The sequence below is a fragment of the Antechinus flavipes genome, chromosome 2 (genome assembly GCF_016432865.1).
Source record: "Antechinus flavipes isolate AdamAnt ecotype Samford, QLD, Australia chromosome 2, AdamAnt_v2, whole genome shotgun sequence".
Lineage (NCBI taxonomy): Eukaryota > Metazoa > Chordata > Mammalia > Dasyuromorphia > Dasyuridae > Antechinus > Antechinus flavipes.
This window is the reverse complement of record NC_067399.1, coordinates 62,712,443-62,736,985: the sequence shown is the minus strand read 5'-3', so window position 1 is coordinate 62,736,985 and position 24,543 is coordinate 62,712,443. Positions and strand designations below refer to the sequence as shown.

General features: G+C 36.2%; 1 protein-coding gene across 2 annotated transcripts; it reads left to right on the top strand.

Moving 5' to 3' along the window:
* Positions 1–1,184: 1,184 nt before the first annotated feature.
* LOC127552369 (chemokine-like factor) lies at positions 1,185–23,708 on the top strand. 2 transcript variants are annotated; one of them, XM_051982920.1, is made up of 5 exons: positions 1,185–1,439; positions 7,894–8,052; positions 13,459–13,545; positions 15,358–15,456; positions 23,379–23,708. In XM_051982920.1, exons 1-5 carry the CDS (start codon positions 1,302–1,304, stop codon positions 23,625–23,627), a joined length of 732 nt encoding a protein of 243 aa, XP_051838880.1. In that variant the 5' UTR covers positions 1,185–1,301; the 3' UTR covers positions 23,628–23,708. The 2 variants fall into 2 exon arrangements, with proteins under 2 accessions (XP_051838880.1, XP_051838881.1); XM_051982921.1 differs by lacking the exon at positions 13,459–13,545 and having other exon boundaries at positions 1,188–1,439.
* Positions 23,709–24,543: the final 835 nt, after the last annotated feature.

The following is a 24,543-nucleotide window of genomic DNA, read 5'->3' as shown; positions in this document are numbered from 1 at the left end:
ACCAAGGTCTTTACATAGCATTTCCTCTATTAGTATGTGAGCTCTTTGAAAACAGGCTTTTTTAATTTTACTTCTATTTGGAGGGAGGAGGACTTTACATTTCTAAAGCTTAGTACGCTGCCAGGTACATTTGTTGTTCATTCATTCAGTTGTGTCCAACATTATGTGATCCCATGGACTTTTGTCCATGAGATTTTTTTTTTTTTTTGGCAAGAATACAGGAATAATCAGGCATCCCTTTCTCCAGTTGTCCCCATTTTACAGAGGAAAAAACTGATGTAATGAGGAGTTAAGTGATTTGCTCGAGGTCACACAGCTAATCCCTGAAGCCAGATTTGAACTTAGATTTTTTTCTGACTCTAAACCAGTTGCTTTATCCACTGCACCATCTAACTGGATTACCTGGCAGTTAAAAGGTGCTTAATAAATGTTTGTTGACTGGCCAATTGAAACATAATACTGGCTGTGTGAACTTGGTCAAGTAAAAATCTCTCAGTGTTCCTGTATCTCTATAAATCTCAAAGACCCTTACAGAGCTGTCAACCTGCCTTTGAAGTTTCTGCATGTGAGAATTTCCTATACCAATGAAATCAAAGATCAGAGTTCCATTCTTGATTTAGACACTGTTGTGACTTTGAACAATCATTTAATTATTTGGGCCTCAGTTTCCTGCTCTGTAAATTCCAGAATTGGATTTCATAGCTTCTAAGATCCCTTTCAGCTCTTAAAACTCAGGTCTCACAGTAATATATAAATCTCCAGATGTGGAAAGGTCCTTAAAAATCTAGTATGAAAGAAAAAACAAATTAATTAATTTTAAAAGAACATAAAAAACCTGAAAAAGCAATATGGCAGGTAGTTTGAGGGTCTGAGTTCTAGTCTCATCTCTGACATACATACACATATGAGTGTGTGTGTGTGTGTGTGTGTGTGTGTATAAACTTATACCTTATTACCTTGGGCTATTCATATCTCAGTTACTTTGAGTCTAAACTCATCCATAATGGTGTATACACATGAGTATACAAATAAATACACAGTGATCAAATCACTGGTCCAGTTCTGGGTTTTATGGAAGCGTAGGTGAGGTGTAGGGGTTGAATCAGGGGCAGTGGGAAGAAGCAGTCCGAAAGCACCGAGTGGAGAGAGCGAGGCAGGGGTGACGCGGCCAGTGCCAGGATGCAGCCGTTAGTGGGGCGCGGGGAAGAGTGCTGCTGCTGGGGGGACCCAGTGCCTCTCACTCATTACGGCTCCCGGACTGGTGGCCCCAAGCTGGGCCCGACTCCACTCCCACCGCCACCATGGACAAACTCAAATGGTCCAAGGGACTCAGGATAAGACTGCGGGCCGAGGGGCGACTGAAAGTGCACCCCAAGATGGCCATAGCGGCAGTCCATTACCTAGTTTCGGGGTCCGGCATGTTGAAGATCACCAGGCTGGTGAGCGCCCGCCTAGGGAGTCCATCGGCTCCATCCTGCCCCGCCCCGCTCCGCCCTGGGGCGCCCCTGCTGGGCTAGTGGGGGGAAGGGGAAAGATAGAGGAGGATGGGGAAAGAGGATAGAGGAGGATGGGGAAAGAGAGGGAGCGATCAGACAGCACTAGATACTAGAAGACTTGGAAAAGGAAATTGTCTATCCGTTTTGAGAGGAAGAACTAGGGGGGACATCATGGGCCATCCGATCCGGTCGCCCCATTTTGTAAATGGGGAAATCAAGACCCTGAGGAGGAAAGGACTGGCTTCCGATTCCATAGCTAGTAAGCTAATGGCTGAATCTTTGAGATGCTTATGGGCTATCCAGGTGGAGCTGTCCAGCAGGAAGGTGGAAATCCGGGGCTGATCTCTGGGGAGATTAAAGCTGGACCTGGAAATTTGAGAGTAATCTACATTGAGCTCTGGGGGCAAATGAGACAATTAAATTAGCATTTATATAGGAGCGTTTATTTTTCTCTCCACATCTATTTCTATTGAAGGAAGAAGTAGAACAAGACCATATCAGGTATTCACGGGAGGGGGCGGAACAACATGATATGGTAGAAAGAACCTTGGTTTTGAATTCAAACCCTGCCTTCTTAATTAAGTGGGTCGCTTCAGCCTCATTTTGGGCATCTAAAAAATGAAGGATTTGGTCTCAAAGGTCTTTTCTAGCCATGAAGATCTATGTCCATGAGTTCGAGGGCTTGGACGTTGGCTGTGATGTAGTAAAGAGAAGGAATGGATATGACATTCTGGAGAGAGAATCTGCAGGCCTTCATCATTGTTTGGATGAAGGGGTTTTGAACAAACACAATACTCTATATGTGGATGGGAAGAATCAAAGATGTCTTTTTGGTTACCATCAACAGAAATAGAGAATTTAGGAAAATAGGAAGACTAGCTTGTAAGGGAAATTGATAAGTTCAGTTCTGGTTATATTGAGTTTAAGAGTAGGCTTTGCACCTTTCCTGACCTTCATTCTCTCCCTATTAACCTGGCTCCTTCCCTGCTACCTATAAACATGCTTTATCTCAATCATCTCCTTAAGCTACATACATACATACATACTCATATGCATGTATATATGTAATTTCCTTCAGTGTTAAATTGCTAGGAGACATATAGGTGGCTGTTGGAAATGCAGGACTGAATCTCTGGAGAAAGACTGATGCTAGGGAGGTATATTTGATAGTAATCTGCATAGATTTAATAATTGAAGTCACTGGAACACACAATTGAATAAAAGTTAGCATTTACATAGCACCTTAACCTTTGCAAAGTGCTGTACATAGGTTATCATATTTGAGTCTCACATGGAGGTAGGTGCTATCGTTACCCAATTTTACAGTTGGGAAGACTACATCACAAAGAGCCTGAATGCCCTGGCCAAGGTCAGAGAGCTATTAAGAATCTGAACTACCCAGAACTTTCTGATTCCAAGTCCAGCTCCCTTATCTGCTGCACCATCTCGTTGCCCACAAAGGAAAGGAGTATACAAAGAGATGAAAAATGGACAAAGAAAAAGTGTGGAACACTAGAACAATAAGAGATTAATTTTGATCTAGCCAAGAAGACTGAGGAGTAATTATTCAGGCAGGAAGCGAACCAGGATAGAGCAATGTTTTGGAAGACCATGGAAGAGTGTATCCAGGAAGAACAAACAGATGGTTAGCAATGTTGAAAAGCATTTGAAATCAAGGAAGATGAATGAACACCTAGGAAAGGTTAACAGATTTAACAATTATGAAGTCAACAGCAGTCTTTAGAAATGCACTTTTATTACAGTGAGAGTTGCTTATGAATTGAGATGTGAAGAGGTGATAGGCAGACAATTCTTTCTAGCAATTTAACACTGAAGGGAATTACATATATACATGTATATGTGTATGTATGTATGTATGTAGCAAAGCCCAGTCTGCTCACTTTACAGGTTGTAAGTGATAGTGCCCAAGTTGAAATCTAGATACCAGGATTTCAAGTCCAAAGGCTAAGACCAAAGCCAAAATCAACAATCCTTGAAAAATGATCTTTTTTTTTTCCTGATTGACTTTGTGACTTTAAGAATCCATATTTGGTGGGTTTATTTTTGACTAGCTGATCAGTCACTTGCCAGTTGCATAACTAAAATAACTGATCAAAAATTGGTGAATTTCAATTTACTTAAACCAACTTTTATTAGATATACCTATTAGAGTCAAGGCCATGTATTAAGTATAAAGTTGAAAAAGGATGCAATTCTTGTCTTTTAGGAAATTACATTCTTTTTCAAAGCACCACTGTCCCTAGTTCTCTTTCTATTTATCAAACTACTCTATCAGTCTCTTTTGCTGGATTTTTCTCCAGAACGTGCCCCCTAACATAGGTGTTCCTCGGATCATTCTCTTTTCCCTCTATTTATCTTACTTGGTAATCTTTATACTGATGATTCTCAAATCTACCTTCCTGCCCCAGCCTTTCTGCTGACCTTCCAATCTCACTTCTAGATATTTTGAACTGAATGTCCAATAGACATTTTAAACTAAATATATCCAAAATGAATATCTTTCCCCACACTCTTCCTTCTACTTTGCCTATTACTGAAGAAGGCAACAGCATCTTCCCAATCCCTCAGGCTTGAAACCTAGACATCAATCTCAATTCCTCTCTATCTCTCACTCCTTCCACACTCCTACACCACAATCTGTTCCTAAGACTTGCTGATTTTTCCTCTGTAACATTTTTCCAATATGTCCCTTTCTCTCCTCTGACACTGTCACCACTCTGGTACTGGTTCTCAGTAACTTACACCTGGATTATTGGGTCTTCTTGAATCTGTTGGCCTCAATTCTTTCCCCATGCCAGTTCATTCTCCAATTAGCCATTCAGGGGTTTTTCAGGGGATTTTCCTAAAGCACAGGTTGATGATGTCACCTCCCTACTCAGTAAACTCTAAGGGCTACCTATCACCTCCAAGATCAAATTCAAAATCCTTTACTTGGCATTCAGACTCTTTCATAACCTAGCCCTCCTACCTTTCTAGTTCCATACTCCCCTCCAACCCTTTTCAAATTAATGACTTTGGCCTCCTTGCCATTCTTCAAATGAGAACACCCATTTCTTCCTCAGATCATTTTTCCCCTGGCTGTCTCCCATTCCTGGAGTGCTCTCCTGCCACATATGCACCACTAACTTCCCAGCTTTGAGTCCCAAATAAAACCTGCTACATGAAGCCTTTCTCAACCCCTCTTCGTTCCTGTATCTTCTCTCTGTAGACTATTTCTTATTTATCTCCTATAAAGCTTGTGTATATGTATCTATTGTCTCCCCCATTAGATTGTGAACTCCATGAGGTTAGAGTCAATCTGGCCTCTCTTTGTATTCTCAGCACTTAGCACTGTGTTTGGCCATGTAATTGGGGGAATGAAATTTTTACAAGATAAAATGAATGAATTATCTAGCATGATCAATTTATTAATTAGGATAGTGTAACCAATAAATTGGGTCAATGGCATCTCCCAATGACCAAATGCCCTGAGGTAGGACTCACCAGCCTTAAAATAGTTTGGGAGAGGGGCAGCTAGATGGTACAGTGAGTAGAGCAGCAGCTTTGGAGTCAGGAGAACCTGAGTTCAAATTCATTCTCAGACATTTAACATTTACTGGCTGTGTGACCCTGTACAAGTCACCTAATCCCATTTGCCTTGCCCAAAAAAAAATTATATAGTCCGAAGGAGTAAAGAACTGGCTAGGTGGTGAAGACAATAATTAGTTGCAAGGAGAACAGGAGCAACATGATTGGTTATTTTAAAAACAGTGGACTAGCATACTTATAGAGAGCTGAGACCACCCTTCTCTAGAAATTAAGGAATGTTAATTGTTTTATAGTACCCATCAGTTTTTTGCAGATTTTGCTAGTAGACCTGAATTAATAGACTCCCTAGTATAAGTCTTAGGGAGACAAGACCCTCCTTAATTGTACAAGAATGGGCAAGGATGAACTATATACCTTTTGGAGATTAATAACAAGTTAATTCTTAACTTTAAACTAACTCAAAAGAAAAATTGAGTCAATTGTGAAGCTAATACAGCATAAAATTAGTTAAGCTCACAGTAGAACCAGAGATGGTAATAATTTTTGTATGTCTACATACTACTTATATACTCCTTGATCCTCTCTTTCCTCATCTGTGAGATGAAGGAAATGGGATTGTCCCCAAAGGAGATGATCAGAGGAGTGCCCTTTTTTTTGCCTTTTTTTGTATCCCCAACTCTTAACACAGTGCCTGGTTGTTGTTCAACCATGTCTTATTCTTCATGATCCCATTTTGGAGTTTTCTTGGCAAAGATACTGGAATGGTTATTTTTCCCCTCCCTCCCCACCATCCTAAAGAAAGCTACAATTAAAAATGGATGTATATTCATAAATTTCTATAAACATGTACATACATACCCATATAAATTATGTAAGACCATATTATGTATATTTCCACTGTCATCTCTTTGAATGAATATTAAGATCCTCTTTCATGGATCCAAATTAGCCCATCATTTCCTACAAGAACAGCAATATTTCAACCAATCACATCCCATCTAAGAGACTGTCTATAAAAATCCCACCACCACCACCACCAGTGTTCTGCATTCTTTCTATTCTTGCCTAAATTGGTTTTACTTATACAAGAAAATTTTAATTTAATATTATATATAACATCATTTTAATAATGTTTTCACCTTATAATGTAGTTTAAGGTCTGATACTGAGGAATCTCTTTCCTTTACATCTTTTTTTCTCTAGTTTCTTTGAAATTTCTGACCTTTTTTCTTCCAAATAACCTTTGTTATTATTGTTCATAACATAGTAAGATAATTTTCTGGTAACTTGATTAGGATGTTAGTGAACAAATTAAGTAAAATTGTCATGTTTATTGACACGTTTATTTATTGCCTTCACCTACCCATGAACAATAAAAAGTATTTTAGTTATTTAGATTTGACTTTATTCGTAATAAAAAGTGTTTTATATTTATGTCCATATACTTCCTGTGTTTGTTTGGACAGGTATACTGTCAGGTATTTTATTTGCCTAGTTATGTTAAATGATCTAAAACAATATTGAATGATATTGCTGACCCATGGTGTAATTTCTCTTTTTTTCTCTTTTGATTAGATCTAGTTTAGCTTTAATTTTGCCTGAGATCATGATTACTACTATCCCTGCTTTTTTTACATAATAAATTCTATTTCTGCCCTTTATTTTATCGTTTTGTGTTTCCTAAAAGCATGTTGTTGAATTCACATTTTCTGTTTTGTGGGTAAATTCATCCCATTCACATTCTAAGCTATAATTGCTTGTTATATCTATTTCTCCTTATTTTTCTTTACCATCCTTCTCATTCTACTTACCCTATCCCTCCTCATTCTTCTACCTTACTTCTTTCTATGGGCTACTTTGACCTATTCCTTAACCTATTCCCCCCCCACCTCAGCCCCTTGCCCTCATTTTTTTCTAAATTTAGAAGATTTTTATACCCATTTAGATTTATATGTTGTTCTCTCTTTAATCCATTCCCAATGAGAGTAAGTGTCCATGAAATTCTTGAAAAATAAGATTAAAGAAAATAGTTCATTTTAAATTTTGCTAGCATTAAAAATGATAAATTCTTATTTTATGCCCACTTTGAAGAAAGAATGAGTTCAATGAAAATATTTGAAGGAAACCAATAGACTACTAAACACTATATATATAAACCATGTAGCCACAAACTCTTAAGGTGGAAAAAGCGCCTTAGAAGAGACTATAAAATATCATAACAGAAAGGAATCTTATTGAGCCTCTCAAGTCATAAGGCACAGTAGGAAGACCTGTGGACTTAGAAATGGGCATATCCAGACATGTATAAACTGTGATCCTGGGCAATCACTTCATTTCTCCTTCATCTCATTTTTTTATTCTGGGCTAAAGAACAGCATCTGTTCAATGGGACCATGGTCCCATGGTCAAATGAGGTCATATAGATCAAGTGCTTTTCAAATCTTCAAGCATAACCAAAAGGTCAACTGCTGGCATATAATCCAACCACCTCATGTTGTCAGTGAAGAAACTGAGGTCCCAGAGGTAAAGAGACTTGCTCAAGTTTTTGCCATAAGGTTTTATTATGATTTAATTGGCATTAAATTAAATTAATTTAATTTAAATTCTGGGAGGAAAACAGTACAAGTGTTGTGACTCCATTTTACAAATGAAGACATCATAGAGAGATGAAGAGAGGGGCCCAGGCTGGTAAATTTGACCCTTCAGGTTAAAGCCAAAGGCCTTTCACTTCCCAATGGCACCCAAACTATTAACAAAACTATTTGTTTGGAGACAATTTTGATTCAATCCCACATGTCAGATTGGGGCTGTTGTAACAAATTTAAATGAAATCTCTCTTCTCTTACAGCTTTTTGTCCTGGGAGCAGCCATCAGCTTTATCATCGCACCAGCCCATGAATCCTACATAGCCATCCTGCTACTGGAATGCTGCATAGTTCTGTCATTCATTATAATATATGTGTTAGGTCTACACCACTTGTTAGTGTGCATATTATGGCCGGCATTTGTAAGTGTTCATTATCTATATTTAAAATGTAAAGTCTACAGTTCAATAAGGCTTTGACCATTAATTGAGCCCTATTCTCAGGAGGTCCTACAACTGTCTCTCTCTGTTCCTGTGTTGTTCTTTGTCCTTTCTCTCCTGTCCCTCAAAGATGCAAGACTCAGCTGTAGTTTCTAAAGAAGTCTCCTCTAGAATCTAGGAGAGGATATAACAGGATACATAGGAAGGTTCTTATGTCCTAGGTGTATTAAGATGAACATACCCAAACTCATTTAGGACATGGAGGAAGTGGAAAAAATCAAGTATCATAGGAGGAAAAGTGATAAAGTTGAAGTTAGATGTTCTGGGTTAAAATACTGACTTAATCATTGAATTGACTTTATGACAACAGGAAAATTGTTTTTTCTAAGCCTTAGCTTCTTGTTATATGAAGTGGGGATGATTATATTTGCCCTGTTAATCATGCTGATTTAACAAATCAGCATTTGATTTAAAAAATATGTGGCAAACATGTCCAGTGAACAAGGCTTTATACTCAGGGCAGGAAATACTCATCCTTCAATATATCATATCAATATCCTACATCAATGGAAATTGTGATCTTACTGATAGAGGGTATTCCCTCCATGGTTTCAAATTGAAAATCATACAATCATTCTCATCTTATGTGATTCCAGTTAAGTGAAGAAACTTTTATCAAGCGCTTCCTGTGTATCAGACATTGAACTAAGCACTGGGTATTTAAAGAAAGGCAAAAGAGTGCTCTCAAGGAACTCTTATTTATAAGTCAGGAGATGATATGCAAACAGCTCTCTGTACAAACTTGGATAAATTGAAAGTAACCTCAAAGACAAAATACTAAACATTAAAAATAATTCAGGAAAATAATTTTATTAAAGAAAATGACAACATACCAAAATTTGGGAGAGATGCAGCCAAAGCAGTATTTGGAGGGAAATTTATATTTTTAAACTCTTCCATCAAGAAAAGAGAGAAAGAAGAGATTGAAGATTTAGATATTCTTTGTCAAAAAAAAAACAAAAAAAAAAAGATATTCTTTGTCTGCATGCAACTAAAAAAAACTTAGAAAAGCAACAAATTAAAAATGTTTTGTATAAATAAAATTAATGTAACTAAAAGTAGAAAAGGAAAATAATTAGGGAGGGAAATTGTCATAGCAAGTTTCTCTGATAAAGATTTCATTTTTAAGATGTATTGGTTACAAATTTACAAGAATAAAAGCTATTTCCCCAATTGATAAATGGTCAAAGGATATGAATAGGCAGTTCAGAGGAAGAAATCCAAACTATCAATAGCCCTATTGAAAAAAATTTTCTAAATTACTAATAGTTAGAGAAATGCAAATTAGATACATGAAATTGACTAAAATGACAAAAAAAGGAAAATGACAAATGCTAGAGAGGTTGTCAGAAAGCAGATATATTAAAGTACTGTTGGTGAGATGTGAACTAATCCAACCATTCTAGAAAGCAAAAATCTATAAAATTGTGCATATCTTTTGATCCAGAAATGTCCTACTAGGTCTATGGCTCAAAAACAGAAAGCAAAAAAGGACTCATATGTACAAAAATGTTCATAGCAGATCTTTTTGTGGCAGCAAAGAATTGGAAACAGAGGCTGCCTATCAACACAAACCAATAGTCCTCCAAACAACTTTAAAATAATGCCTCAAATCAAATTTTGGAATAGCCAAGTCAACAGAAGTTCAGGGTGAGACATTTCTCCATCCTAAGATAACTTAAGAAGTCAGCAGAAGTCTGTGGCTTCAAGATAGAGGCTTGTCCATAGCCACCACCACCTCTGCAACAACAGCAGCTTCAAGATCTCTCAACCTAGAGACAGTATGGGAGTCAAATGACTGGTCAGAAAAAAATTACAGGGTATCCTTTGCTGGCACTGAGTTTTAGCTGTTGCTTCCTGCAGTTCTAAGGAGGAGAGGACTAATAGTCATTCATAAGAGAGCAGGGGCCCTAGGGTCCTTCATGGTTAAAGAGCAGAGTACATATCATTAAAGCAATAATCATATCTCTCCCAGGATCACACCACCTTGAAAACATCAAAAACTTGCAGACCACTCAAAACTAGTTGCTAAGATAGAAGTACAAAAAAAAAACTTGAAGCTAAGGATTACCATCCCAAGGTAAGCAGAGCCCACTTTTAAAATAAAGTTCAAAGTCAAAGGTAGCTTGGAAAAAATGAGCAGACAACAAAAAAAAAAAGGGACCATAAAAACTGGTAGCAAGGAAGACCAAGATACAAGAGGATGACAAGATTAAAAAAGTTAGAAAGCCTCAAAAATTAATGCTAATTGGACCCAAATCCAAAAAGATTCCTGAAAGAGTTGAGATAAAAATAGTAAACAATTGGGAAAAGAAATGAGAATGATAGAAGAAAATAATGAAAAGAAAATTAACAGCTTAATAAGAGATACACACACATAATACACAAAAGTACTGAGGAAAATAATATCTTAAACAACTGGCCAAATGGGAAAAAAAGAGGCATAAAATTTCACTGAAGAAAATAATTCCTTAAAAAACAGAATTGGGCAAGTGGAAGCTAATGACTCCAAGAGAAAACAAGAAACAAAACAAAGTAAAAAGAATCCTCATCCGAAAAACAACCAACTTGGAAAATAGATAAGGAGAGATAAATTAAAGTCTTGACCAAGAAAGAACTTGGACATCCTCTTTCAAGAAATTATCAAGGAAAACTTCCCTGATAACATAGAATTGACAACATAGAAACAAATATTGAAAGAATCCATCAATCACCTCCCAGAAGAAATCTCAAAATAAAAATTCCCAGGAATATTATAGCCAGATTCCAGAGCTCCCAAATAAAGGAGAAAATATTGTAAGCAACCAGAAAGAAACAATTCATATATCACAAGATCACACAAGATCTTATGGCTTCCAAGTTAAATGAGAAGCCTTGAAACATATTCTAGAAAACAAAGGATCTACGATTACAAGCTAGAATAATTTACCCAGCAAAACAAAGGGGGAAATGGATATATAATTGAATAGAGTGCTTTCAAGAATTTTTAAAATTCATTTTATTTGAAAAAAACAGGGGGAAAAAAGAATAGAAAAGGAATACAAAACAAAATAAAAACCAAAGAGAAGATTGTCATGTGCCCAGCAGAACATCAGAGAGGATTCAAAATATATTACCAGTTACCAGATCAAGAAAGTATATGTATTAGGAGAAGAAATTATATTCATAAGTGTCCATTTTTTCTTTACTTCCTTTTAAGTTCTCTGGTCCTCTGCTGTGAACTTTACTTTATTCTTTTTTTCCCCTTTCATCTCCCTCAACCACCCCCAAGCAAGCTACACATAAGAAAAGATATATTTATATATACATATGAAGATAAATACATATATACACCCTCCCCATACATACACATACACACATATATCTTTGCTATTTCTGCTGTCTGCTTTAATTCTGCTCCTTAACTTGCCTTGCTATTACTTCATTTTTCACACACCCATAGATCCCTTCCTTGTTTTCTTCCCTCATCCTTTGCTTCCCCGTCTACTCAACCCCACCTTATTTTTAGATTTTGGAGGGTTCTGTACCCTTCTTGATATATATCTAGCTATATATCATTGCTTGTTGAAGCCATGTCCCAATGTGAGTACATTTTTATAACTTTGAGCCCTTCTTCCCTCTCTAATGACTCTGTTTATTCTTCCTCTGCACCTCATTTGCATAGCATGATTACTATTTTTACCTTAAATCTGCCAGTTTTTCTTTTGATGTTGATATGAATCTCAAACATATGATATACATTTCCCATTTAAAAAAACATAAACAATTAAAACAGTTTGTCCATGTTGAGTTCCTTAAAATTGATCTCTGATATTGTCTCTTAGATGTTAAATTTTCTGTTAAGTTCAGGTTTGGGTGAAAGAAAGTCTTAGAAATCTGCAAGTTCATTAAATGTCCATTTTTCTCATTCAAAATTATAGATAATTTTGCATAATTTTAATTGTCAGATATGATTCCTGAACCTGCAAACTTTTATTGTAGCTCCTGATAAGTCTTATACAATTCTAATTGTAGCTCCAGTATATTTGAATTGGTTTTTTTTTCTTGTTTCTTGCAAATTTTTCTCTTTGATTTGGAGGTTTTGAAATTTGGTAAAAATATTCTTCTGTGTTTTCTACAAAGGATCTCTTTGAGGTAGTAATTAGTGGGGTTTTTCTATTTCTACTTTCCCTTCCTGTCTATCACTCCAGGACAATTTTCTTGGATTATTTTCTATATTATTATGACAAGGTTCTCTTTTTGGTCAAAACTTTCTGGCAATTCAATTAATTATCTTATGTTTTCTTTTCTTGATCTGTTCTCCAAATCTGTCATTTTTCTTATGTTTCATATTCTGTTCTATTTTCTCATATTTTTTACTCTGTTTTGTTATTTCTTGGTCTTTCGTAGCTTCAGTGGCTTCTCCTTGCCCAACTCTAATTTTCAAAGAATTATTTTCATATTTGAGACTCTATAACTCCTTTTCTAGTTGGTTAACTTTTTTTCATAATCTTGGTTTTCTTGGATGGTTTTTATTTTATTTTATTTTTTAGTTTTTCTTCAATGTCTCTCATTTGATTTTTAAATTCTTTTTTGGGTTCTTCTATAAATTCTCTTTGGGCAGGGATCCATTTCATATTACTCTTTGGGGTAGAAGCTTTTTTATTCACCTCAGTATCCTCCTCTGAAGACAAATCCCAGTCTTCCCTGTTCCCATAATATATATATTAATAGTGGGGTTCTTTCTTCTTTGCAGGTTCATTTTTTTAATAAGATGTATTAGTGTAATTGTGGGGTAGGAGATGGTGCCTCAAGCTTCCCTTCAGCTCTCCACTCTGACCAGGAGCCCCAAAGCAAGAACTCCATCCTCCTGCAAGTGCCCACAGTCAGCAGCATCCCTGCCGCACTGCTTCTGCACTCAGTGGGTGCTGGTTCCTCCTCTCTTCAGCTGTATCTCAGCAGCACAGCTGAACCTGGCATTCCCAATCAGCTGAGGTTTGGAGGTTCACTCCATCTTCCCAGACTTAAATTCCAACTGGACAAAATAAGTCTAGGAGATGAAAGTATCTGTGGTTCCTGCTGAGGCTCCAGCCACACCTGTTAGGCTGAGGGTTCCCAGTTGGTGTTTCTGCAGAGCTAACCCAGAGGTATTTGAACTTCAGATAGGTTAATCCCCAGTTTGGGGTCTTTCTTCAGATATTCTTGGGTTGTATCAGGACCCAGAGGTTCTGTCTCAAGTTTTCTTGATTTTTCACCAGTCTATGTTTGCCCTGAGGCACAAATTTGTTCTATTTGTAAGGGAAATCAGGAGAGCTTGAAATTTATCAATCTATTCCACCATCTTCCCAGAATCCACTTTCAAGAATTTCTGATAAAAAGATCAGAGCTGGACAGAAAATTTTACATTCAAATAAAAGACTCGAGAAGCATAAAAAGGTAAACATGAAAGTATACTCATGAAGTACTTATATAAGTTAAACTATTTATATTTTTATATGGGAAGATGATACTTGTAACTCCCAAGAACTTTATCATTATTAGAACAGTTAAAAGGAATTTATATAGAGTTCATAAGTATGAATCCATTATTAAAATGATCTCCAAAAAATAAAGGTACAAGAAAAAGGATGTACTGGGAGAAGGGGAAGGGAGAGTAGAATGGGCAAAATTTTCCCATATAAAAGAAGCATGCAAAGAAAAGTTTTTACAATAAAGGAGAAAAGGGAGAGAGACAATACTTGAACCTTAGTCTCATCAGAATTGGTTCAAAGAGAGAATACACACAGAGAATTGTGTATAGAAATATTGCAAGGGGATAAAGGAAAGGGGGAAGAGGATGATAAAAGGACAGATTAAGGGAGGCAGTGGTTAAAAGCAAAACAGACTTTTGAGGAAGGACAGGATTAAAAAAAGAAGAAACAGAAGAAAATAATATAGAGGGAAATAGTAATCAAAATTGTAAATGTGAATGTGATGAATTCATCCATAAAACAGAGGCAGATAGAGGAATGGATTAGAAATTAGAATCCAACATTAGATTGTTCACAAAAGACACATATGAAATGGATGAACACACCCAGTTAACATAAAAGGACTGAAGCAGAATCTAATAAGCTTCAGCTGAAGTATAAAAGGCAAGGGTAGCAGTCATAATCTTAAGCAAAGAAAAAGCAAAAATAGACAAAACACAACTTAAGTCACATTTTGATAAAATGTATCATAAACAATGAAGTAATAACAATGTTGAAAGCACTTTTCTTAGATAAAAGGTTTAATTTCTCAAATACGAAGGGAACTGAGTCAAATTTTAAAACTAGCCATTCCCCAAATGAAAAATAGTCAAAAAATATAAACAGGCAGTTTTCAGAAGAAATCAAAGCTACCTATGGTCATATAAAAATGCTCTAAATTATTATTGGAGAAATGCAAATTAAAGCAACTAAGATTACTACTTCTATACCCATCATAAAGGATAAATGCTAGAAGAGATGAGGGAAAAAAATAGGTTCACTAATGAACTGTTGCTGGAGTAGTCAACTGGTCCAACCATTCTAGAGAATAATTTGTGTATACCCTTTGACCCAGAAATACTACTTACAGGTCTGTATTCCAAAGAATGAAAGAAAAAGGAAAAAGACATGTACAAAAATATAGTAGTTCTTTTTGTGGTGACAAAGAATTAGAAATTGAGGAGATGCTCATAAATTGTGGAATGTGTAATGGTGAGGACTGTGAAGGAGTATTATTGTGCTATAAGAAATAATGAGGGGGGTGATTTCAGAAAAACATGGCAAGACTTATATGTACTATACAAAATGAAGTGAGAATCAGGAAATCATTTTGCAAAAGTAACAACTATATTGTAATGATCAACTGTTGTAAAAGACTAGACTATCAATATAATGATATAAAACAATTCCAAAATACTTATTAAAAAAATTCTATCCATCTCTAGAGAACAAATTGATGAAACTAAAGTATAATTTTCTCTATTCTTGGTTTTTTGAAATATGGCTAAAACAGAAATGTTTTATATGATTTCATATGTATAATTGACATCACATCATTTGCCTTCCCAGTGGATGGGAAAGGGAGGGAGAGAATTTGGAATTCAATTTTTAAAAAAGTTTAAAATAAATAAAATTGGAGGAAAACTATCAAGGTGACTCTCAGGTGGAAGGATGGTAGTGTCCAGTAATAGATCTTCACCTACTTATTACAGAGTCTGTTATCTTCTTTGCATTGCAGGATATTTTGAACTGTTTACTTACTGCGGGTTTCCTTATAATTGTTGGCATCCTGGTTCTCTGGGAAGAGGGAACAGATGAGTACATCATAAGTGGAGCAGTAAGTAGAGAACTCCTGACTTTCTCTATATTAGATGAGAATTCAAATCATTTTGGGGGAAAAAATTAATACTAATCTTTTATCTTTAATCTTTGTCATTTTTTCTAAATAAGCTAAATTCTGGGAGGCATATTGAATGGAAATGTAGCCTCGATCAATCAATCAATCATTTAACAAGTACAAAGAAGTACTCTACTCACAAGGATTTGAGGTTCTAATGCAAGAAACAAGTATTTATAAAATATAAATGGGTGAATGATATAAATATATACTATGTTGTTAAAATATAATGTGGTTTGGGAGCAGGGGTTTAGAGTGTGTTCAGGGAGGACCAGTACCTCTGGTGTGAGGGCTGCTGAGCCATTCAAGGCTACTTTTCCTCTTGGTGTCCACCTGACTCACCCAACACTCACCTGTGGCTCCAAAAGCTATAGGGTCATCTTCTCACTGGAAACAGCAGTAGAATAAAGTAGTTCCATGAGTATCTAAACAGCCCTTTTTAAGGATGGCATTATTTCTAGAAGGGTGTAGGGAAAATGCCCTAAAAATTGTCTGTTTTACCCAATCCTGGCTTGCTTACCATAGCAGGTGTAGATCCCACCCTGTAGTCAACACACACATACTGAGCCAGAGAGAGAGAGAGAGAGAGAGAGAGGAAGAAGAAGAAGAAGAAGAAGAAGAAGAAGAAGAAGAAGAAGAAGAAGAAGAAGAAGAAGAAGAAGAAGAAGAAGAAGAAGAAGAAGAAGAAGAAGAAGAAGAAGAAGAAGAGAAAAGAGAAGAGAAGGAAGAGAGAGAGAGAGAGAGAACAAAAATTTTTGCAAAGATGACTTCATTTTCACCATGAGAACATGGAATATGTACATGCTTATAGACAACATGAAATCCAGCAAACCTAATAAAACAAAACTTTGTGAATGTACCCTCACAACAAACATTGGTATTTAATAGACTATGTATGTCATTGCAAGAAGAAGGGATAAACAGAATGTGAAAGTGATGAAGGCAATGAAGCAGAGTGCTGGATTGATCATACACTTATCCTCTCCAAGTGAAACAGTCATATTCAACAAAAGAAGTAACCCCAAAACAAGACTACCAGAAGAGTTAATGACAACAGATTTGAGCACTTCTCTGAGGGGGAATAGTTTGTTGCTAAATTGGAAGGAATACTGAGGCAACACATGGTTGGAAACAGTAGAGCAGAAAAGGAGTGGGTAGCTTTCAGAGATTTGATGTTGTATAGTACTGCATTTACTTCTCTGGGCCAGAATATTCATAAACATCAAGATTGGTTTGATGACCATGACAGAGAAATTCAGAAGTTGCAAAACAGAGACAGACAGAAACAGAAAGAGAGACAGAGACAGAGAGAACTTCACAGGATTTACCAACAGTGTAGTTCCTCAATCTCAGTCCTCATTTATAAAATGAACTAGAAAAGAAAATGACAAATACTCCAGTATTTTTGCCAAGAAAACCTCATGTAAGCTCAGGAAGAGTTAAGACTGGATTGAACAACAGCAACAATGACAAAACCTGAAGGAAAATTACTTTCACAGTACTGTGTGGTTTGAGCTAGAGAGCTCAGATAGATCAGTCCAGAGAGTGTTGTAAGGCCAGAACTTAGATGGTGGAAGAGTTATGTGTGGTAACTGAATATCTACAATGAAGACTGAGTGAGGAGCTGAAGATAATGCCAAAGTTACCAACCTAAAAGACTTGACTCATCTCTTTATATCTCAGTTTCTTCAACTACAAAATGGGGATAATAGCATCATCCCAAGGATGGTTATGAGAGTGAAATAGGATAATATTTCTAAAATATTTAGCACAGTGCCTGGAATGTGGTAGTTACTTAATAAATGCTTATTCTTTTCCTCTTTCCTTCCCCCTTCAATAGAAATAGGAAAGTTGGGAGGAAGGAGAGGTTTTGAGGAAAAGAGAAGGAGTTCAGCTTTGGACTTGTTGGATTTGAGATGTCACAAGGACATTGTCTGAAATGCCTTAGAACTCAAGGAAGAGACTTGATATTGAGATATATATGTATGTGTATATATGTATAGGTATATTTCTACACACAGAAATATAATTTTGTGTATGTGTTTAAATATGAGTTATCTGCATAGAGATGATAGTTAAACTCATGGGGACTGATGAACAAGGTTACCAAGAGAATGTAGAAAGGGGAAAGGAGGACCCAAATATACTTAGGTATATTTCACTCCTTAAGGATGATAAACCAGCAAAAGAGACTAGTAATAAAACCAGGTCAGAGACCCAGGAAAGAGAATTTTCACAGGAACCCAGAGAGTGGAGGGTGTACCAAAAGAGAATATGGTCAAGAGTGCCAAATGCAACAAATTATTTAAGAAGCATAAGAATTGAGAAAAAGACTATCGGATTTGGAAATCAAAAAATCATTGATAACAATGTAGACAGTAATTTCAATTGAGCAATAAGGCAAAAAGTCATATAGCAAAGAATTGAGGTATGAATGAGAGCTTAACAAATGGAGGCAATGGATATAGAAGACTTTTTTAAGGAGTTTGACTAAGAGAGGAAAGAGTTTTAGAGAAATAGTTTGAAGTCACTCAGTCAATTAGTATTTACTTTTTATTCAATATTTCATTTTTCCCTTATTATATGTAAAAACAAATTTAAAATTTTTTTTTAATTTTTCAGTTCCAAATTCTCTCTTTTCCTTCTTTTCCTCCTTTTCCCCATGGAAAAGGCAAACAATTTGATATAGGTTATACATGTGCAGTTTTGCAAAACATATTTCCATTCATCTAGTATTTATTAAATGTCTTCTATGGGCCAAACACTATACTAAGCACTGGAGACATCAAGAAAGCATAAAATTATCCCTATTTTCAAGAGTGGGGAGATGACACATAAATAGTTATGTACAAACAGGATATAAACAAGTTAAGTTGAAGGAAATATTGGAGGGAAGGCATTAAGATTAAAAAGGGCTGGGAAAGGCTTCAGTTGAAACTTAAAGGAAGAAAAGGAAGGAGAAAAAGAGTTTCAGAAGGCTTGAGAGATAATCCGTGAAAATACTTGGAGTTGGAAGGAGTTGGCTTGTTGAAGGAAGACAGTGTCATTGGTTCACAGAACACATGGCAAGAAGAATGTCAGGGTATAAGAGGAATGGAAAGAGAGGAAGAAGTCTAGTTATGGAAGATTCTGAAAGTGATGGAGGTCTGGACTTCTCAAAATTCACATCACTTCCAAAACTGAATATGTCCTGCTTAAGATCAGGGAAAAAACAAACACAAATGATGGAACTCAAATGCAGAGTGCTCATCGAAAAGGATGACATGGTAAGATTTATGTTTAAGGAGGATCAGTTTGACAGCTAAATGAAAGATGGACTGAAGTGGTTAGAAACAAGGCAGGGATACCAAGTGACAGAATGATACAATAGCCCGGATGTGAGGTGAAGAGGGCATGTAGCAGGGTGGTGATAGTGTGAGAGGAAAGAAGGGGGCAGATCCAGAAGGGTTACAAAAATAGAAATGATAGGACTTCACAGTTCATTGAATATGTGAGATAAAAGAGAGTAAAAAAGATGACATCTAGGTTTCAAGACTGGGAGATAGTGTGATATGTTCCACACTAACGAGAAAATTAAGATGTCTATGAAACATCCAGTACAAAATGTCTACTGGGCCACTGGAGATGCAAGACTGGGGGCCAGGTTAAAGATTAGCTGGATAAATCTAAGAATTATATGTATAGAGATGAGAGTTGAATCTGTGAGAACTGATGAGATCACCAAGTGAAATGGTATAAAAGGATAAGAGAAGGGGGTCCAAAACAGAACACTTTGAAACAACCACAGTTAATGTCCCCTTTTGGCTCCTCTTGCCCTACAACACATAGATCCCTAGAGGCTAGAACGTTCATAGGTATTGAGCTTTTAGCCTGCCCTGGTTCCCAGTGTCCACAGACCTCTCTTGTCTATGTTCTTACACTGAAGTAGATTTGACAAATGATTCATGGTAACGTTATCAGGATTTCCCCTTTTGGATTCAGTCTGGTGCCTTTTCTAGATGGGGAAGAGTTTTGGAGCCTGGAGAAAATTTGTGGATATATTATTTCCTCCCATTCTGTCATCCCTATGCCTCCCTCAATGTGGGCCCATTTGAAGGGATGATCTAGTAAAGGATTTGGAGTTGTTGTTTTTTTTAAAGATGGGAGAGACTCAGAGGTGTCTAAATGTAGTAGGGAAACAAATCAGTAGCTAAGGAGAAGTTATAGGTTAGAAAACAAGAAGATTGCAGTTGAGGATGCAATCTGCTAGAACAGACAGAAAGGTATATAATCAAGAACATATGTAGATATATTAGCCCAGGAACAAACTTGAATCTGTTTTCCAAAAACCAGCCCAGCTACATATGGAGAATTTCATATGTTGAGGGCTGGCTACTTGGTAGATTAATCAGGAATGGAATGCTATATCCCAGAAAAAAGAATAGAGGGCATTGAGTCACATCATTTTTAGACAATCTATAAAACTTCATTTGATTGCTGATAATCTAAATGTGAGAGCCTTGTCCAAGGACCATGATAGACATCTTACTGAAAGACCTCAATCGTGTCTTTCTTGACCTGATAACAAATAAAACCAGTAGGAAGGAGGAAGTTGCAGCTAAATGGAAGAATGAATGAATGAATGAATGAAGCATTAAGCACTTACTATATGCAAAACACTGTGTTAAGTATAAGGGAATATAGACAGAAAAGTAAAATAGTGCATGCTGTCATAGAGCATGTAATCATTCCCCTGACTCTAAAGGTTAGAGACTCTCTTGAGTAAGAAGGCAGCTATTTATCATCAGGATAACATTGAAAAAAAATCTATGATATGCTGGGAGGTTTGAATCCAAGATATAATAGAAAACTTCCAAAGACCTGTCAAAATGAATGACTGCCACACACTTAGCTGGTAATCCATAAAATCAGTCATAAAAGATAGCCAGAAAGGACATAGAAAGCAATGGAAAAGATTATCAAGTCACCTTCTCTAATTTCTGTTTATCAGTTTGAATAAATAGGTTTATTTTACTGACTAAATGGCTGTATCTGATGGTCTTCATAAAACTGGAATTTTTGGGAAAGATGTCATACTTTTGGGTATATTGCTTAGAGTCTTTTTCCTCCTGTTCAAGGAACATGATCAGAAGAGAGGCTTGCACTAAAAATTAATTTCCCTAGACTACCAATATTTAGATAAGTAGCTAGATATAATTCTAGCCAGAGGAAGGCAGATTAGACAGCTTCTTGGGGCCAAACTTCTGCTCCCTTCATAGCAGGAATGATGTCTCTCTTAGAAAAGGGTGACTGAAGAAGGCTCTAGTGATATCTATTCTTGTCTCTCTGAAAGCCATCTTTAGAAAGAACAGTGTTGAAACATATAACCTATGTGGGGCCCACACATTTATGCTACACAAAATAAAAATCAAGAAGTTTAAAGTCTAATGAGAGATGGCATGAGAATATTTATGTACAGACACAGTGTAAATGGAAGGTAGTCTCAAAGGGGATGCTGTTAGAACTAAGGGAGACCAAGAAAGGCCTCAATCAGAATTCAATTAATGTCTAATTGTATATAAAGAACTATATACCAGGTGCTGGAGATACAAGCATGAATGAATGAATGAATGAAACTATATATACTGGCAATGAGCCATTCCTCCATAAGGTAGGATTTGAGCTGAATTTTGAAGCAAACCAGGGAAGCCAGGAGGCAGAAATTGGGTAGCACCAGGAAGTGGGAATTCTCTAGTGTAGGGGGAAATTACACTGGAGCAAATGGAAATTGGCCAGGCCTTTTGACACTTTCCTTCAGGGGACGTTCATTGCCCCAACTATATCTACATCTATATCTATATCTATAGCTATATCTATATCTATATATGTATAGATATAGATAGATAGATATGTATATATACGCACAAGTATGTGTGTAATATAATATAAACCACAATATAAACCAATGCACCCAAATAAAGGAAAGAAATAGATGAAAAACACTGAATCACTTCCCTGATAAAAAGTCTGACATTCAGAATATATAGAGAGTTAACAAAATGCAAAAGCTATCTCCAGTGGTCAAATGTGGACAAATCATACATTATCAGCTATCTCCTAAAAAATTGTTTAGATTTTCTAATTTTAAAAAAGTTGAAATATTTTGAGATTCTACCTGATGGTCATCAAATTGGCAAAGGTAATCCCTTTGGAAAAGTTATTGAATTTTTTTTTTTTTGGCTGAGGCATTTAGCAGCTAGAAAGTGTTAAGTGTCTGAGGTCACATTTGAATTCAGATCCTTCTGATTTCAGGGGTAGTGCTCTATCCACTGTGCCACCTGGCTGTCCTAATCTTAGTTTTCCTATCGGTAAAGGGATGATTTAAATGTTCCTTCTACCTCTTAAATCTCTTATGAGCCTAATAGGACATAATTCAGTGCTTCTCCATCTGTTGCTAAACAGTCATACCACTGCTGGAGTTATAAATTAGAACATCCCTTTGAAAAAGTAATGTGGAATGATAGAATAAGAGAGTCAAAAATGCAAATACTTTTTGAACTAATGATCCTAGTATTAACACTATGGCCTAAAGAGATTATTACCTAGAAAAACAGATCTACTCATACAAAAACATTACTAGCAATCCTATTTATAATAATTCCAAACTGGAAATAAACTAGTTGTCACTGAAATGGCTCAGTGTTAAATAAATTTGTGTGTGTGTGCATGTATAAGTTGTCACTGGGAATGATTCCATGATAATAAATAGCATGTGCACGGGTATTGTGTCTATATAAATGGTTGTGTGTTGTGTGTACATACAGTATACATTATTATCATGTAACTATTCCCAATGACAATCAATTTGCTTCTATTTTGAGACTGTTACAAATATGTAATTATATGTGTGTATGTGTATACATATATGTGTGTATACATATACACGTCTATATATGCGTGTGTGTATCTAAATAAGCACATGCACAATACATAAACACTCATTTGTGAGAGGCAACTCATTTGAAGTCAGAAAACTGCTACTGTATAATCAAGGGCAGAAAAGTAATTTTTCTAATTCTCAGTTTCTTAATCTATATTAAAAAATGATGAGAAATATAATACTAACATGAAGTAATGCTCAGTGAAGAAAGCATAATCAAAACAAAAACACACTGACTGAAACAATACAATAGCAATGAATATAAGTTATATAACCGTAGAGAAAGTCCAAGGACTATAAAATAAAGACAAAATGGATGCTCAATTTTAAAGCCAATATGCAAATCTTTTGGGATTGTAACTAGTTTCTAGACAAATGTACAATGATTTTCATTATTGGGATACTTTTGTTTAATCATTATCATTGTTCCATTTTCTTTTTTTAGGTTCTGGTTTGCATATGTAAATATCAACACTTATCAGCCAATCCCAATATATTTCCTATTGATTATTTCATTTCTTCCAATGTCCAGTTGCATTTTGGTCCTTCAAACCAGTTTCCTACCCAGTTTAATATCTTTGATTGATTAAATAGGGGTATTGTCATCTGATAAAAGTGTCAGAATATAAAATGTCTATTTACTTTAAGTGGGGATTGAATAGGGTTTTTGATTCAATTAATACTCATCCTTACAACAAGAAAAATAATTAATATAAATAAAAATGAGGGGATTAAAAAAGAAGATTCTGAGATTCTGCCAATCCCCAAAATCTTAAATCTATGAAATGCCAAATCCAGTGATCTTCCTTCCTTTCTACATTAAAGTTTTCATCTCAGAAGTATGGCTTCCATCAAGTGCTTATATTCCACAAGATTCCAAATGTTATCTGAGTCACTTAGCAATATACAGCAATACCTTCTTTTTGTCTTTTTCCTCTTCTAGGCTTGCTGTTTTGTGGCCGCGGGTCTATGTGTCCTTGAGGTGTCTTGCCAGGGAGGCAGCATATGGTATAAGAGATGGAAGGAAGCGGTGAAAGAGAAGATGTTAGCAGTAAACGATGTAAAAAAAGAGTCTTCCGAGTTAGCCAAAGAGAAGGCAGTGGCAGAAGAATTAGTGGCAAAGGCAGTGGCGGAGGCAGCAGCAACAGTTAAGCAATCAACACCACCAAAAAAAACTGCATCAGCAAAGTGAACAGAGCAGCCCTCCAAGATTGTCAATTTTCAGAACTCTGGTTCATTACGCTTAATAATCAGTGCTCACAAAGCATAAGAACATTTTTGTCCTTGATTCTTTCTTTCTTCCTTTCTTTCCAGAAAGATTTCCACTTAATTCTACAAAGAATAATTTCTGATTAGGGAAGAGTTTTCAGTAGGTGGAAAGAAGAGAGGGGAAATGAAAATATTTGCGGTATAGTGGATAGACTATATTGATTTTAGGAATCAGAAGATTGGAGATCAAGGTGTGGCTCTTGAACTTAACTATTTGAGGGGCTTAGGACCAACTGCTTAATTTTTCTGGACTTTGGTTTCCTCATTTGCAAAATAGCAAAATGAAGAGGGATGGTCAGCTAAAAAGCAGCTGAATGTCTTCTATTTAGGGCCATAAAAAGCTACAGGAGACCTCAAAAGAGTATCTGGTAAACTCCGTTCATTTTGTGGATGGGAAAACTGAGACCCTGAGATAGGAAATGACTGTGAACAGAAAAAGATTTTGAACCCAGGTCCTCCCATCCCAAATTCAGGGAACTTCCACTACAAGGCCTTTCCAAATCATCTTCCATTAGTACAGAACAGAGGGTAGTATGAATAAGACCACAAGCTTATGCTGATAGTTTGTTTTAAGATTTGTGCATAGCTTTTTACAAACAGTTTATCCCATCCTTACAATAAATACAAATTCAACTGTAATTTCCCCCACTTGACATAGACCCAGAGAAATAAAATCCTCATAGTCACACAGCTATTTAATATCGAAAGCAGAATTTGTATTCACATCTCCCTTGAGTCTTAAGTCCAGAACTCTTTTAACAACACTGCATCATAGTCACATCGCTGGGATTAATGAAAAATCAACTACGAAATTCTAAGACTAAATCTGGAGGACCCCT

Coding starts and splice junctions, on each gene's coding strand:
- LOC127552369 (XM_051982920.1), top strand. CDS start 1,302: ATGGACAAACTCAAATGGTCCAAGGGACTCAGGATAAGACTGCGGGCC. Junction 1,440..7,893: donor TGTTGAAGATCACCAGGCTG/GTGAGCGCCCGC, acceptor CTTCTCTTACAG/CTTTTTGTCCTGGGAGCAGC. Junction 15,457..23,378: donor AGTACATCATAAGTGGAGCA/GTAAGTAGAGAA, acceptor TTCCTCTTCTAG/GCTTGCTGTTTTGTGGCCGC.